Raw genomic sequence first — 17017 nt, 5'->3', positions numbered from 1 at the left:
TGGTCCTCTGACATGAGGATAGGGGTTATATGGTCTTCTGTGTGGTCCTCTGACATGAGGATAGGGGTTATATGGTCTTCTGTGTGGTCCTCTGAGCCCTGGAGTCCTTGACTTCCCTTCTGAGTTCCTTATTTAACAGAATGGAGGCAGACAGGAGAGCAATTATGTGGTTCACACTGAAAGCGGAGGACAGCTCTTCTGAGCAGGTTCATCTTTCCTGGGACTTGGGACTTGGTAATGGATCCCCACAGTAAAAGGCTTAGAAGTAAAACTGCTGTCATGGTGGTTCTTTGGGCGTCCTTCTGAATAGATAAGACGGATCAATTATAGACTCAATTTTTACTCTGCACTGGTGTATGGGCAGTGTTGATCATGAATAGCTCCATAAGAGACAAGGTTGAACCCTGAGGCGTCCGCCTAATGATTCAGAGCATGTGTGTGAAGATGTATGCTTGTGCATGAGTGTGCACAGATACAGGTGACATATGTGTAAGTCAAAGGTGCTGCTCTCTTCCCCTTGCTGTCCAGTCCTGAGAAATTCCAAAAGGCAGGGAAATTAAAGGCTCAAACCAATCTTTAATTTGAAAGATGTTTGCATGTGCTTTGCATAACATTAAGAGTCAAAACATCTGGCAAACTTGCGTAAGACTTTAGTACCAAGAACTGCTACATTTTTTTTTTTTTTTTTTTTTTTTTTTTGCTTTGCACTTCAGAATCCAGCCCCACACAATCTCACTGTGTCACATCAGCTTTGTCCATGGCATCCACAGACAGCATAGGTCTCTCTGACTGCCACCCAGTTTTAGGGTAAACTCACTGTCACCACAATGGTAATGCCATTTTGTAGTTCAAGCAAACTTTAAATGATATGAACAAAATGAAGAGAAATAGAAAATATCCCTCAGGATAAACAGGGCAATAATTTTTTTAAGAGATAAATAATGCAATTTAATCTTTCTACAACCTAGTCTCCAAATCTAGTTTAGACTCATCCAATGGCCACCAGGGCCCTCCTGTCCTATGAGGCCCGTTCCTGCTTTTTTCTTTCCCCAAAAGTTTTTTTAAAAACTAAACAGTTAGATATTTATCAATGATGGGTTCTCAAGCAAGTCAGGACGGAGAGCCCAATGGCTGCCAGTATAGCTGCTGTTCCTTACCTAACTGGGTTCGCTCAGACCATGATTATGCAACTCACCCACCCAAGTGTGGTTGCAGGGCCCACATCACCAGAGCTGTTTCCTTGTTCTTAGTTTGAAAATTGCCTGCCTGGAGGCTGATGCCGATTTTAGCATTTGTTTTGAGCCCACATCTGCCTACTTGTCCTATAGGCAAAGCTGTTTGCATAGTGCTTGGTTGGGAGTGAGCAAGCCAGAGAGAAGTGCTTGCCTACTCTACAGGAACAGTAGGGCTTCTTTTGCGTTAGCTTACAGTTAGTTATCTGTTGGGTTCCTGCTCTTTCAGGACATTGAGGTCTTGTTTAGTTCTCTCAGTCAATACATTAACTACAAACATATATTTTGTTATTGCGGACTAAAGGTTTCCTCTTCTCGTCCGATGAATGAATGTGTGCTTGAATTGAACCAAGGATTTGTGTTTGATATTCTGTTCTTCTTCCCATTACTGAACTTTGAAGAAGCTATTTAGAAAAGAATAAGACTAACAGCTGAGCGCTGTTTTGTATGCATCTTGCCAGCTTTACTGTAATTATATCTTCAGGAAAAGATTCTAAGCACTTCCTTTCTCTGTTGCATTTCAAAAGATCAAAATTGTGGCCATAATTCTTAAGGGAGTAAATAACATATAAAAGTTTAAAAATAGCTTTACATGAAATCATTATTTTTTTTTCAATGTTTCTTGAGTAAACTCTTGAATGCTGAGACCAGGGAAGTGGCTTAGTTGACCGAGATAACATATTAGTGGAAATGACATGAAAATGTAATCCCTGTGAGTCAATTAAGGAGCTGATAAAAAAAAAAAAAAAAAGCAAAGGGGGACCTAGACCTATTGTACACATATTAACTTTTAGTTCTCCTTTCTTTTGGAATAATGCACATGTAATTGTTTTACCTGCATAAGATGCCAGGGAAAGGAACTTGGAAGCATCATCTCTATAGCACTGACTGCAGTCTCAGAAAGACACATCTTTCATTCTGGGACTATCAGCTGTCACCCCAAGACTCATGTCACCTTCACCTTAAACTTTCTACAGCTCACTGAAAAAGTTTCACTCAGGCTGGAGATGTAGTTTGCCTAACTTTAACAATACCTATCTAAAACAAAACAAAAAAGCAAAAGAAGGAAGGAAGGAAGGAAGGAAGGAAGGAAGGAAGGAAGGAAGGAAGGAAGGAAAAAAGGAAGAAAAGAAGAAATTTCACTTGCTTACTAGCGATATGTAGCTCTGCCTTGCTAGTTGATACACCTTTTTAAGGTGAGGGAGAATTGCCTTATAGCTCTGTGTCCAAAATTGTTGTTGTTAGACATTGATGGCTATTAAGCATTGAAATGACTAGTGCTAGAGGGAAGGTAGAGCATGACTTTAATTTTAGTGCATATAAATTTGCCATACACCAATGTTTGGTTAATGCTGTTGGGGAAATGAATGCCTCGATTCTAAAGAACTTTCTCTGAGTTTCCTGGGACATAGGGTTACAGATCAAGCTTTGGCTGCCTTAGCAAACATCCTAAGTAAAGAAGAAATCCTAATTTTGATTCCAATTTATTTTCTAATCTGAAAAAGTTACTTGTTCTGTTTCAAGAAAAGCCATTCTGGAAGACAGGAGACCCACTGCACACTTTCTGTTCTCTCTAACCTCGTGTTGCCCTGGATAGAGGGGCAAGCCAAGGTTAGCCCGAAGGTTGGACACGATCAGTGGATCATTAGCCTGGGTAGTGACAAGTATTATGTTCTTAATAATTTATGTACTTGATGTTCTGTTGAGAAGAATGACTTGATTTTATAGGAAAGCACTTTAAATGTGTAAGCTAGTCTGGGGTGTTTATGATCCGTGGAGAAATTTGCATTTCCACGCCTGAGTTTGCTGAGGTACTCTTGCCCTCACAGCCTGGGTAACATCCCTGTGTTTTCCAGCAGCTGTCTTGGAGTCTGCACCAGGTGACAAAGCGGGAGATTCTGCAGACTTGTCACCTTGTAGATCCCCCACGACTCCCCGGCACCTCCGCTATCGCCAGCCTGGAGGTAAGAGCTCAGACAGGGATTTGGAAAAAGAAAAAGTCATCTTGTGCTTCTAGATCACTGTGATGCTTGGCTATAATATTTCCTAATGTAGCATTAGTTACAAATATTAACTAATCTTCCCATAGCCTACCTAGTCTCCAAATCCATTCTAGGCTCACCTAATGGCCCCGTGTCCTTCTGTCCTTCTGCTAGGCCGTCTCTGCTTTTTTCTTCCCACAAGGAAACAACTAACCAACTAACAACAAAACTAACAAAGATGAACTAATCTTTATTATTAATATTACATTAGGTAATATTATAACTAGTATTACATAGGTAATATTACATAGGTCCAAGAAGTAGAAATATCGATGATCAGGAAGCCTACTTCTAGTCTGGCTAATATTGCTGATTCTGGTATTATGACGTGTTCTGTGCAAAGGAAGAGAATAAAATGTCCATCTTGGGGGATGGCTAGTTGAGGGACCAGCATCCCTACCTATATGATTCTGTAGTTGGTTTTGAAACACAACAAATATCTACTAATCTCAAAAAGCAGAAATATGTTATCTCCCCATTTTCTGTCCCTACTGATCAAATAAATATCCAAATAAGAGTTGTTTTGAAATGTCTCCTTTCCCTGACCCCTTCCAATGCTGATTTTTTTTCAAGTCAGAAGAGAAAATTATGAAACCAGATTCACTCCACGGAACCCAAGCCAAGTGCAGAGGTGAACCTCAGGCTGCAGCTAGGACATGCTAGCAAAAGATGAAAGGCCGTGTCTCCAGGAGGTCACTGCCTCTGTGGCCCCATCCTCTCTATAGAAGCTGTTGTCATCAGCCCTTGGCAGTGAAAGCAGAATGAAGAGTGTGGGTTATGCTCCGACCAGATCGCGGTCCTTAAGTCAGACTCCTGGCCAGTTATCAATCAATCACCTGGCCATTTGGCTTGTCCTGGCAAGTGAAGGCAGCTTGCTAGCTTTTCCTATCTTGTCACATGACTGCCGTGGAGTCAGATAAATCTCTCCACTAGTCCTAATACCCTGATCAATGCAGGGCCTGACACTTCACTTGGTAAGTGTCTCAGTGGCCTTCCTTGGGTTTATTGCCACCTGGAAAAGAATGTGATCAGAGTCTGTGGAAGACTGGCGAGAGTTAGATACTGTTCACCCTGTTACTATTAGAGCTTTGTTTTATAGTCATATATGTATTCACATATAAAATTTTAATTTATGTAAGGATTTCTTATTTATTAGTTGTCATAGAGACTTGAGAACAGAGGGATAAAACATTGTCTACAAATAGGAGTGTCATATATTTTCTTATTGTGCAGTCAATATCTTGCTTGTTTATTAATATATTTGCCACCTGTTTTCATGTTTGGGAATATTGTGAAACTATTTCATCTATCTACCCATCCATTCATTAATAACCTATGCATTCACCTATCCATCTGTCTTGTGTATCATCTCTTTATCTACCAATCAATCCTCTATTTATCACCTATCTACCATTATCTATCTATCTATCTATCTATCTATCTATCTATCTATCTATCTATCTATCTCTATCTATCTATCTATCTATCTATCTATCTATCATCTGTTGTATATATAGCAATTATTTATCCATCCATCTTATTTATTATCCATCTGTTTACTTATTTATTTATAGTATGAAAATTAAAATTCAGAATCAAGCTACTCAGCACTTTTCAGATCAGAATCATGCTATACTGTTTTCTCTAAGAGCCTGGAGAAAACAGTGATGTCTGGCCACAGCATTAGGAAATGCTATGTGACTAGTACAGTCTGAGATGTGAAAGCTGCTGCAGAGGCTGCTCATTACGTCCTTTCCATTTAGACAATTAAATACTTCACAGTGCATTCATTTATTTACTGGGAAGGGTATATATATGTGCCATTGCATGCATATGGGCAAACCATGCAGATGACAACCTATAGGAGTTAGCTTTGTCCCTCCAGCATACCAGCCCTGGGGATTGAACCTGAGTTCAATAATCTGATTCAGATGAACAGGTTTGTCAGTCAGCAGCCTTGATGAAGTGTGTGTGTGTGTGTGTGTGTGTGTGTGTGTGTGTGTGTGTGTGTACAGGCGTGCACGCGCACACACGCATGTGTGGAGGTTAAACGTGGATATCAGGTGTCTTTCTCTGTTCTTTTGCACCTTCTGTTTTGAACTAGGGCCTCTTAATTTGAAATGCACTAATTTGATAGACTGGGGATGGAGGTGGAGTTAGCTCCATGGACCTGTCTTGCCCAGTGCTGGGATTATAGGTGTGTGCTACCAGGCTGGCGTTTTTGAGTGGTGCTGGAGACCCTAACTCATTCATCATGCTTTCACAGCAAGCATTTCACCCACCGAGGCACTCACAGCCTTATAGCTCATCCTTCCTGTAGCATGGGGGTCAAACCAAAGGCCCCCTGCATGCTTAACAAATATTCAGCCATTAACTGATAAAGAAATTATACAGAAAACATGATGTAGAGTCTTCTTAAAATAGTTTTATGTAGCAATATAATTCACTTACCACAAAATTTTTCTTTTTAAAATCTGAATCTCACTGGATTTTATATACTCAGAAGGCCAGGCAGCCATGACCACAGCTTAATTTTAGGATATTTTCATTATCCATTATCCAAAAGAAATCTTATAGTCATCAACAAACTCTCCGACTTCTGCCTCTCCCATAACCACTAATCTACGATCTGTGTGTTTGGATTCACCCATTCTAGACATTTAGAGAATCATCCAGTGGGAGACCTTAAAACTGGCTTTCCACTTAGTGAACACTTCATCCATTTTATAGTATGTGTAAAAACTTCATTCCTTTCTATGATGGAATATTATTTTTTTCAAACCTATTTATCAGTGGAGGGACATTAGAAAGTTTCTCATTTTTGGCTACAGTGAGTACTGCTTCTGTGAATATCCATGTATAACTTTTTGCATGATGTGTATCTTAGTTTGCTGTATGCCTAGAATGGAATTTGCTTATTAACAAGGTTAGCATGGTGCCTGACTTGGGCCCAACCATTCATCCAATATAGATGTTAAAGTGAGAATATTCACCACAGAATATCACCTCTATGCCTCACCATTCCTTTCCTTTTTAAATAACCAGGACAGGTAGCCGACAACACCCACTGTTCTGTGTCACCTGCTTCTGCTTTTGCGATCGCCACAGCTGCAGCAGGACATGGGAGTCCACCAGGTGAGTCTTGAACCAGTGGCCTTTGACAGTCAGGGTCTTGATGACTATAAGGAAATCCAGATGTTCATAGTGTTGGGAAATGAACCCAGAGGACCTTATACTAAATGAAACAAGCCGGATACAAAAGCTAAACGCTGCATGGTGTCACTTATGTTTGGAATCTAAAGGAGTTGAACTCATGGAATCAGAGAGCAGAATAGACGGGTCAGGGATAAGGCCTGAGGAGACTAAGAAAACACCAGCTGCATCGTACAAAGCTACATTGGCTGATAAGCTCTGAGATCCACTGTGCGGTCTGGTGACCACGGTTTATGATGATGATGATGATGATGATGATGATGATGATGATGATGATGATGATGATGATAAATTAATACTAAAGGTCTACAGAATATATTTTAAAAATCCTTATCTCAAAAAGTGACTAGTAGATATATGAATGAGCTTGGTTTTATCATTCCAATACACACACACACACACACACACACACATACATCATGTCATGCCCTGACAACATGAAATAATAGAAAGCAACTAAAAACCACCATCAAGTGAGTCTCATACGTTTGATCTTCAGATTGTGCTTCTGAAAACTGCTGTGTCTGAGGGGAAATGTTCCGATCCCTGTGTTGTTTTAGCCGTTCGTCTGCCTTTGTGCCACATGGCTAAGACCTGCTTCCTCTTCCCCTCCATCTGAAGCACATGCAAGGTGCAGGGAGCCCTGTAGAGTGGAGCACCTCAGGCTGCCTAGTTGCTCACTTGTATTTGCTTTATGATTCCTTCTGAATTGCTTCACCCTCAATTTTCAGGGCAAAGAAAATATAGTAAAAATAAAATCCCAGTGCTTTAATAAGTGAAAATTATGTTGATTATCTATGTTTTTTTCCCTCACAGGCAGAGGAATGATGTTAAAATTAATCTGCAATTGCTTTAAGTAGACCCATCGCTGTGTCTGTGTGATCTTCACTAGTAATTCTAATCATGATTTGCAGAGCCAGGAGAACAGATCTACTTTATTAATTCCTGCCACTGCCCAAAAGGGATCTCTTACCAGGACCTATGAACCTACCTTTATAATAGTAGCTGGCAGAAAATATCTCTGTGGGTTGATTCTAAATCAATGAACAAAGAGATATGTTCATTATACAGTATAGGTGGAGACTGGGAGATTATTTTCTGTCTCTCATCTAAATAGAGATCTTGGAGACTTTGCCACCTTCATTGTTTCAGCATACACATCATTGGATGTGTCAAGGGATGCTCTTTATCTCAAATATTCTTTAAATTTACCCCAAAGGCTCCATCAGCACGGAAGAAAACAGTCTGTAATCATCAAATCTTCACAAGTCTGCCTCATTTCCACGTGCACTGAAAAAGCCTATTTTGGTTTTATGTTTCTATTTTCACTTTTATTTATTAATGTTTTTAGAACATGGAGCGTGCCCTGTTGTTAGGTGAGAATATCTTTCCTTCTATACCCTGCTCTCTTGGCTTGCCTGCGTCCACCCCTCTTCTCATCCAGAGAATGCAGACCTTGCCTCCCCAGGCTTGGAATTTACACTGGCCTCTCTTGGTCAATTTTCCTTGCTTTTTATTTATTTCCTCAATGGGTATAAAAATCCCAGAGGCAGGAATCTTTTGTCTATATACTGAAATATCCTCAGTAGCTTGAATAGGATTGTATGTATAGTAAATAGTCAATGACTGCTCCTTAGTTTCATGAACCCACCCGAGTGACTGCTTCCTCCTGGGTGCAATTATTTACACTCAGCTGATAACCAGAAGATCCTGTAGCTGCCTGTACATTCTTGGGGCTGTGCTGTTTGAAGTTGTAGGATGTTGTTATTTTTGCTATCTTTTCTCGAATGAAAGGGTTTGTCTGCTTTTCCCACTGTCTGGGAAACGATCTCTGTCACTAGAAGGCGGCCCAGTGAGCAGCTTCCCATGAGGGTCAGCTGTGCGGGTCTCAGTGTTCTGGATACCCACAGCTCTGAGATGAGCATGTGATGGGTTCCTAAGATGTTGTCTAGTTGGTTCTGATATGGCTGAAGAGTTTTCCTCACTTTCTTGACTCATAAATTCTTGAGACATAACTGAGCAGGAGAGTCCAGGGCATGGAGTGAGGGTTGCAAATCTGAAGGCAAGTGCTAATTCACCTGCTACTGCTCATGTTGTGTAATCTACAAGACCTGATCTCATGCACAAACATCCACCACAGCAGGCGTTCTGGCCTCCCCAATGGGACTACCATAGAGGATCTCCAGTTTATACTAGAGCCAGTCAGAGATGGGTTCAGATTTTGTGACCATGCCTGATGCTTATATAAAGTGAGAAGACTCACTCAAGAAAAAGCATTCAAATGTCCAGACATGGTAGCATATACTTTTGATCCCAGCCCTTGGGATTCAAAAGTGGATGAATCTCTGTGAGTTTCAGAGCATCCTAGTACACATAGAGAGCTCCAGGGCTACACAGTGAAATCCTGTTTTAAAAAAAAATAAACAACAAATCTCTGAAGAAAATCTGTGATGTACTGTCAGAGGCTTTTAGAATAAAGAGGCTCTGAAACTTAAGCTTTGTGGTCTTCCTTGTGGATTTGCTTTCCAGTCGACAATGGACTATGGTTGGAATATGAGTCAGGTCCTTTAGAAACGTGCTAAAAGCTTGATCCTCACAGTAGCTCTAATTGGTGAGTGGTAGCCTTACAAAAGGCTCTTAACTAATTAGGGGTGTCCCATCAAAAGGGATTGTGGAACCCTGCCAGTCCCCCCTTTCTCTCTCCGATATCATGCTATTTGCTTTCCCAGATATTACCCATCTGTAGCTGCAATGACAGTTACAGGAAATCTGTACTGTGGGCTGGAGGTTGGAGTGCTGATGACCTGCAATCAGTCATCACCCATGTCTCTTCTAAATTAATCCAAAGTTAGATGATATAATGAAAAACAGCTATAAGCTCAAAGCAGTTGGCCCAATATTCAGACTCCCGTGGAAGTTAGTTGGATTGGCTGACTGGTTCCCGGAGAGAATAGCGTGTACAACTTTCTTCTATAGTGTAAGGTTATGCTTCACTCTGTGGTACTTCTTTAACTTTGTGTAAGCTTGAGATGTGGGACGTGTGACAGGGTCCTTGTGTGCTGTCACATTGGCGAGTATTATTTCAAGGCACTTGCCCAAATGTTAAAGCCCTCTATGAAGCAGGAATTAAGATGCATACATTTCTCTTTTTTTGCATTTATATATTTATTCACATACATAGGTAACAATAATAATTGATTTGAGGGGATGTGGGAGGAGTAGAAGGGAGAAGAGAGAAAGGGAAATGATATAGTCATATTCTTTTTTAATTTTTTTATTATTATTATTTTCTTTATTTACATTTCAAATGCTATCCCGAAAGTTCCCTACACACCCCCTGCCCCTGCTCCCCTACCCACCCACTCCCACTACTTGGCCCAGGCCTTCCCTTGTGCTGGGTCATATAAAATTTGCAAGACCAAGGGGCCTCTCTTCCCAATGATGGCCGATTAGGCCATCTTCTGCTACATATGCAGCTAGAGACACAAGCTTAGGGGGTACTGGTTAGTTCATATTGTTGTTCCACCTACAGGGTTGTAGCCCCCTTCAGCTCCTTGGGTACTTTCTCTAGCTCCTCCATTGGGGNNCCTGTGNTCCATCCAATAGCTGNCTGTGAGCATCCACTTCNGTGNTTGCCAGGCACTGGCATAGCCTCACAAGAGGCCGCAATATCAGGGTCCCTTCAGCAGAATCTTGCTGGCATGTGCATTAGTATCTAGGTTTGGTGGCTGATGATGGGATGGATCCCCGGATGGGGTAGTCTCTGGATAGTCCATCCTTTCATGAAAAGATGCATACATTTCAGATGCTTGCTGATACAGGGAACCTGCAGGTAGAGCTAGGAAATAGGACATGAACAGAAGTCAAATAAAATGAATAAACACAGCAAGGCACATTGTGTTGCCTACAACAAACCTGAACCTGGAGCCAGTATCACATGACCTAAAATGAAGTATGAAAAGTGGGTTGTTTTTTCTAGGAGTGGCAAGAATGACCACAGAGGTACTACAATAAGCTCTTGAGTATCTGTGAGCAGATCTGTGCAAGCCAAAGTAAGTTATCACAGCAGAGTGCTTTTGTAGGGACATTAGTGGCACACACAGTTGCTTCAGAAACAGTAGACCCTTTGCTGGCAATTACCTGGTACTTACAATGCAGAGGGTTTGTATTCTGTTTTCTCCTCTGTTTATCCCTGAGGCAGTGGAGCTGAGTTTGTGTAACTGGGTTTGGAGAGGTTTTTAAAAATACTAACACCTGGTCCTAGACTGTTCCAGGTGTGAGGTCAGTGAGCTAGTGTAATGTCTGAACCCTTCCCCCATTTAAAATTCTGTGACCGTATTATTTGTAGTGAAGTATAGATAAAAACTTAGCTACCTCTTTCTAAACCTTGGATACAATTCTACTTTATCTGCTGCTTATCTTACACGGAACCCCTAGTTGATTTTGATGATATCAGAGTTGGAATTTTAAATTCTCACATTCCTTAATATTTAAAATATGGTAGGTTTTGCCTAAAGCTCTTCACCAGAAGAAACTGTTCTTAATCTGAAAGTAATACAAACGGTTGTGTATTTTTATAACACACTTACTTAAAATACATCCCTTAAGGTAGCAAGATATCTCAGTGGGTAAAGGTGATCACTGCCAAGACCTGAGTTAGATTCCTGGAAAACACACAGTTGAAGAGAATGGACTTCTGAAAGTTATTCTCAGACCTCCACATGTATGCTGTGGCACTTGCATACTTTTATAGTCATGTGCCCTACTATATGCACACGCATGCACATATGCACACACAAGTGTAATAAATGTACAGATCAATTAATTTTAGTATGTTCTCAGAATAGTGCAACAATCACTACAATAAATTTGAGAAAATTTCCAACAGCCCTTGTCTCTCCTGTCTCTTTCTCCAGTTTCTCTGAGTTGCCGATATCTTTCTTATCCCCAGAAATTAATCCATCTGGGACATTTCCTATAAAAGAAATCATGTAATACACTAGTTACCCTTTGTCTGGTTTCAATTACTTAGTGTAATGTTTTGGAGGTTTTCCCATTTGTGTGTAGCATGTACCAGCTACTTGATGCATTTTATTGCAGGATGATAGTCTTTGGTGTGGATATACCATGTTCCACTTATTTATCCACCAGTTTTTGAGTTGTTGCCATTCTTTGACTACTGTGAATGATACTGACACCAACATTTGTAGATTTGTGGATGAGTGTTTTCACCTCATTTTGAGAACATGTCTAAAGATTGAATTGCTGGGTTGTGTAATTACAGTTTCATGAATGTCATTTAATTCAAAAGAGTCTTATCATTCTTACTGCAAATATTTATTCTAGCCCACTGTTAGAGACTGTAATTATGTGTATGTTGTACCCTTTAAAATTCTCCCATGGTACTTACATGTTATGTGCTTTGCTTTTTGCTTTGCTTTGGGATATTTTTTCATTTCCTTCCCTTTTGTCCCTTCCATTTCAGTTTGGAGATTTCTGTTGGCCATCATTAGGCTCAGTACTTCTCCCTCAGCTGTGCTAAGTCTACTGTGAATCCAGTGAAGGCATCCTCCACCTCTAGCATTTCTTCTCGATTCCTTACTTGGCCTTTCTGCTTACAGTACCTAGCTGATTGTGCATGTGCCTACTTCTCCCATTAAAGCTCTTACCACACTAGCCATAGTTAAATTCCCCCATGTAATAGTTGTCATAGCCGAGTCTCTTTCTGAGGTTTACTGTCTGCTATGTACTAAATTAAGTTCTAAATTCATAAATATACATTCTAGCTCCAATTACCCCCAAACATCACTGCATTTGGTTAAAAGTTCTTCAAAGAGTTAACAGTTAAATGGCTTATGTTGTGGTTCTAATCCAGTGTGACTAGTGCCTTAAAACATAAGGTGTTTAAGACCTAAACATACCCAGAGAGTTGACCCCATGGCCAAAGCAAGGTGGTGGCCCCTTAGATAGAAGTCAAAGTCAGTACCTCAGATGCAACTAAACCTAGCAATACGGCAGGTTTGGCATCTTATCTCCAGAACTGGAAGAAAGCGATTTCTTTTGTTTACATTGCAGCCTTTGGTATTTTGTTATGGCAGCTGAGCAAGCTAATGCGACCCCTCACACTGTGTTCTTGTCTTTTGGTAAACCCTGTAATTTCTTGTTGACAGAGATGGTAGTGCTAAAGGTCCCCTATCGTGGGGACTTGTGTTACTGAGGTTGGAATTCAGTTTGCATTTGGGCTATCCTGTACTTACAGGAAACACAGGCTTCAGTTTCTTCTTTGTGTTTGCCCTCTTCCCTGACTAGTGCAGAAGTCCTGTGGCTTATAGCCCTTCCTGCTATGACCCACAGCCATTGACTAGATCTCTAGAGATGTGAGGTGTGATGTCGGAGAGGAGGTGTCTGTGTCTCCCGGTAGAAAGTAGTCTTTTAAGGACTCAGTCTCAGAGCTGCGGTTTCTCTGCAGAACAGTTTCTATTCCTGCCTGCCCCATACATCCCTGGTGGCAGCCTTTCTTCCCTTAAATTCCTGATCCCTGTGGATTTCACTGTCCCTGGAGGTAAGACAGAAAGTGCCCAAACAGGAAGAGTGGCTTCCTGAAGCCTATGAGTCTCTGCTGTGTCTTTTTCCTTTAAAAGAATGCCTTTGTTAAATAAAGGTGTTGGGCACGTTCCACAGCCCTCCTCTCCTCTGCCTGCAAGAACCGTGAAGAGATCTTGCTCCTGTCTCTACTGTGAAGAGACAAGTGTTTCCCAAGGTAAATTGCACAAAAGTGTGGGGCCCACCTCAGAGTGTGACCATCAGTCTCCTCAAGTTCATTTCTGAACCGTTGTCATACTCCAGTCAGGAAGCAAAATGACCACTCGGTGCTACCACCAAACAGTTCTAGCGGCCTGCTTGATCTGGGTGCACCTTGGGTCACCTCTCTGGATACACCTACTCTTCAGACTTGGGGCAGCCATTTGTCCTACAGCTTAGTTTTCTGATGTGTCTGAGAAAGAGTTTTTAGTTTTAGTCTGCCCAGATTTTTCTTGTGGTAAACACAAATGTGATAAATTCCAAGATGATTACATGTTGAAGCTAAAACTAAAGTTTTTATGTGATGGGATTTTTTTTTTCATAGCATTTTTCATGTTTTTTCTCTATAAATTAATTTATTTATTCATTTTTCATCCCCACTACAGTCCTCTCCCCCCGACTCCAATTCCCCCTCACATGGTCCCTCCCTCCATCTTCCCTCCCATTTACCTCTGAGAAGGGAGAGGCTCCCCTGGATACCAACCTACCCACCCTGGCACCTCACTGCAGGACTAGGCACACCCTCTCCCACTGAGGCCAGACTAGGCAGCCCAGTTAGGGGAACAGAATCCACGGGCAGGCAATAGAGTCAGGTCAGCCCCTGCTCCAGTTGTTGGGGGACCTGCATGAAGACCAAGCTGCATATCTGCTACATATGTGGGGTGGGGCCTAGGTCCAGCCTGTGTGTGGGGGGTGTTTATCTGATTCCACGAATTAATCTGAGAAGTACCCACTTTAATAATATTCAGTCTTTCAGTCCACAAATTTAGAATGACTTCATTTATTTATATCTTCTTTCATTTATTGGTTTATGAGTTAGTTACACTAGTATTTTTATGTTCTTTAGAATTCTTCATGTATCAGTTTATCCATGAATAATAGTAGTTTTAATTCTTCCAGTGTAATCTGCATGACTTCTATTTATTTTCTTTCTTTATTGCATTTGCTGGAACCAACATTAACTTTTTGATTTTTTACTTGTTTGTTTCTGTGATTTGATTTCTAAAATAGGACTGGCACAGCTAACATTAATCGTCAACTTAATATGACCTAGAAAAGAGTATCAATTGAGTAGTCTGTATCAGGTCGCTCTGTGGGCATGTCAGTGAGGGGTTGTCTTGATTGTTGATGTTGGAGGACCCAGATCACTGTGGACAGTGATGTTCCCTGTTATCTAGTCCTGGGCAATAAAGGACGCAGGCTAAGCACGCATGAAATGAGCCAGAGAGAAAACCAGCAAGGAAAGTTTCCCTTCGTGGTGTCCTGCCTGGAGTCCATGCCATGATTTCCTTCAATGATGGACTTATTCCAGCTTGTATGCAAAGATAATAAGCCCACCCACTGGTTAAGTTGCATTTACTTAGAGTGGTTTTATGACAGGAGCAGAAGGGATACCAGAACGTGGGGCTCCCTGGATTTTTGGGACTCGAGTTCCTGAACTCAAATGGTCTTCCCACCTCAGCCTTCCAAGTGACTGGGACTGACATGCAAGCAAAGCATGGATGGCTTCAGACTCTCTTTGAAAAAGTTCCTTCAGATCTTTGCTGGATGTGGGAGCTGGACAGTAGTGGTGAGATGGATGGTGCTTATGTTTTTATAGTGATCATACAAACATAACTGGCCCACGAAATCCACCCAACACAATAATATCCCAAAGATCTATTTATGTAAACAGCTCATTACCTTTCACCTGTTGAGACCAGATCCCTCACAGTTGCACAGGTCTGCTATTCATTGCACACGTTTGAACTGAATGCAACTAGGAGGACTTTTCCTTGTCATTTTTGCTTCTTCGTGTGCTTATGATGGCTTCAGACTGTCTCTTTGTTTTCAGCTAAGGTATTGTCATTTAGGATATATTTTCTATTTTCCTCTCAAATGTTTAAAACTTATTCATTTCATCAAAGACAACAGGTTGAAATCTAGGGGATAAGGGACTAGATTCTTTAAAGTGTAATTTTAAAAACAAATATTATCACTGCTATTAATGGAAAACAGATATTTAGCAAGCCAAGCTTAAATGAATCATGATCTCAAGTCTTATTTTTAGATAAACATGTATATACACCCTCCTAGCATCAGAATTGTGGAATTGAAAAGCTGTGTCGTTCACTGGTATAAACGTAACCCTGAGCCTGCAGACCAGCTAAGAATGCTCACAGCAGCTGGCCCTTGCATTCTCTTCTTGGAAAGGGGCCATAGGACAAGCTTGACCACCACATAGTACCCACTGCTGCTGATCATGTCTTCTCTGCACTTCCCAAGCAGACCCACATCCTTACTGCAGAAGCCTGGACGCCCTCCTCCCTGGCTGAGCTGCATTGCCAAGTCCTCTGAGTGTAGACCTTTCCCATGCTCATGTGGATGACTCTCTTACTGATGTTGCTTTAGAGGGCTGCAAAGCAAGTTGATTCCACCTCACAGTGTTAATTGCTGTCTGACTCCATCACGGATCCATCTGTTTAGGGCCAGGATAACCAGGGGATAGGAAGCTGAAACACATTTACACAGGACAGCCACAGCTCAGCTCCTGCTGAGCGTTGTTCTAATAGGAACGAAACATTACAAATGCCAGACCTGCTTTCTCTCTTTGTTTTCATTTTTAAAGAAAAGCCAGAAATCTGCATGTTTTTGAGAAAATATCCAGCTTTTATAGACATTGAAAATGAATTCATACTCCTTATAAACATAGCTCTAACCAAACAAAATACTTCTGTGGGCCATGCTTGACTGTAGGCCATTAGTGGTTGACCTTGGTTTTACTATAATCACTTACAGCTGGAGTTGAGGATGGTTGGAGCTTAGATTTGTTAAGATACCCTCAGATCTTATTAAACGAGTCCTGACTCTCTTTATCAGACCCATCCACCAGCTTTTGCATGCCTTTTGCTGGCCTGTCTCCAGGGAGTTATTCCCACTTTCCTACTGTCATTGACCACTTTGGCTTTCAGAGGGCAATAATCCAAGCTCAAAGATTTGGGAGATGTGTCATTGTCAGCTGCACCAAGGGCACATGATGCTAAAGTATGAGAAGAGCAGTGACAGAGTGCTGTGCCCAGCCTCTCAGTGGCGAGACAGAGGCTCACACTTATGACCTAACTGCTAGCTCCTTGCCTTGATATTGCCACTAATTCCATATTAACTGTAAAAGGGCAGGAGCTCAAGAAACCTGGAATGTCTGACTTATATCCACTCTCACAGCTGTGTCTGTGCACAATATACTCACCTTATTGCAATGAAAGGATCTAGTCGGAGGGAGCTTTTGTCAGTGCTGAGAGTAGGGTTGCATTTACAGTAAGATATTGATTTCTGTCAATTAAGTTAATGCCACACTTTTACCCTGACATGTTTTCAGGATCTGTGAGAACATCCAGCCTTTTTAAACAGCTTATGCGTACCAATAAAGCTGTAGGAAAGGCAAAGAATCTGGTCTTTTGCCAATGTTTGTATTACAAGCTAAAATTGAAACTGCTGGCAGGAGTCACATGTTGATTTTTCTATTTCAAAATCAGAGCCTGAACATCATGCAGACATTTTACTGTAGCACATCCCAGGGCAGCTTGTCTAGAGTGGGAAAAGAACAGCTCAGGCTCCTAACTACGCCTGCCTCCTGGGCTTCTGAGAAGCCCCCTAGAGGCAAGGACTCCAGAAAGGAGAGGTGCTGCTGATAGCAAGGAGTCACCACGCCAACACCTGCCTGCCTCTCTCCTGGCTCTCCTTCTACTGGTT

General features: G+C 41.4%; 1 protein-coding gene across 2 annotated transcripts in view; it reads left to right on the top strand.

Annotated features, from left to right (window-relative positions):
• Positions 1–17017, top strand: part of Rasgrf2 (Ras protein specific guanine nucleotide releasing factor 2) — a 224423-nt gene that overhangs the window by 127183 nt on the left and 80223 nt on the right. Inside the window, exons 16-17 of one of the 2 annotated variants that reach the window (XM_021208621.2) lie at positions 3092–3196; positions 6320–6409. In XM_021208621.2, the coding sequence (XP_021064280.1) occupies positions 3092–3196; positions 6320–6409 (195 nt within the window). Of the gene's footprint in view, positions 1–3088; positions 3197–6319; positions 6410–17017 lie in introns of both variants that reach the window. The other variant, XM_029544116.1, reaches the window with a different exon arrangement.

This window comes from Mus pahari, chromosome 11, assembly GCF_900095145.1.
Source record: "Mus pahari chromosome 11, PAHARI_EIJ_v1.1, whole genome shotgun sequence".
In the NCBI taxonomy this organism is placed as follows: Eukaryota; Metazoa; Chordata; class Mammalia; order Rodentia; family Muridae; genus Mus; species Mus pahari.
Note: the sequence above shows the minus strand (reverse complement) of the source record. Positions and strands in the feature narration are given on the sequence as shown.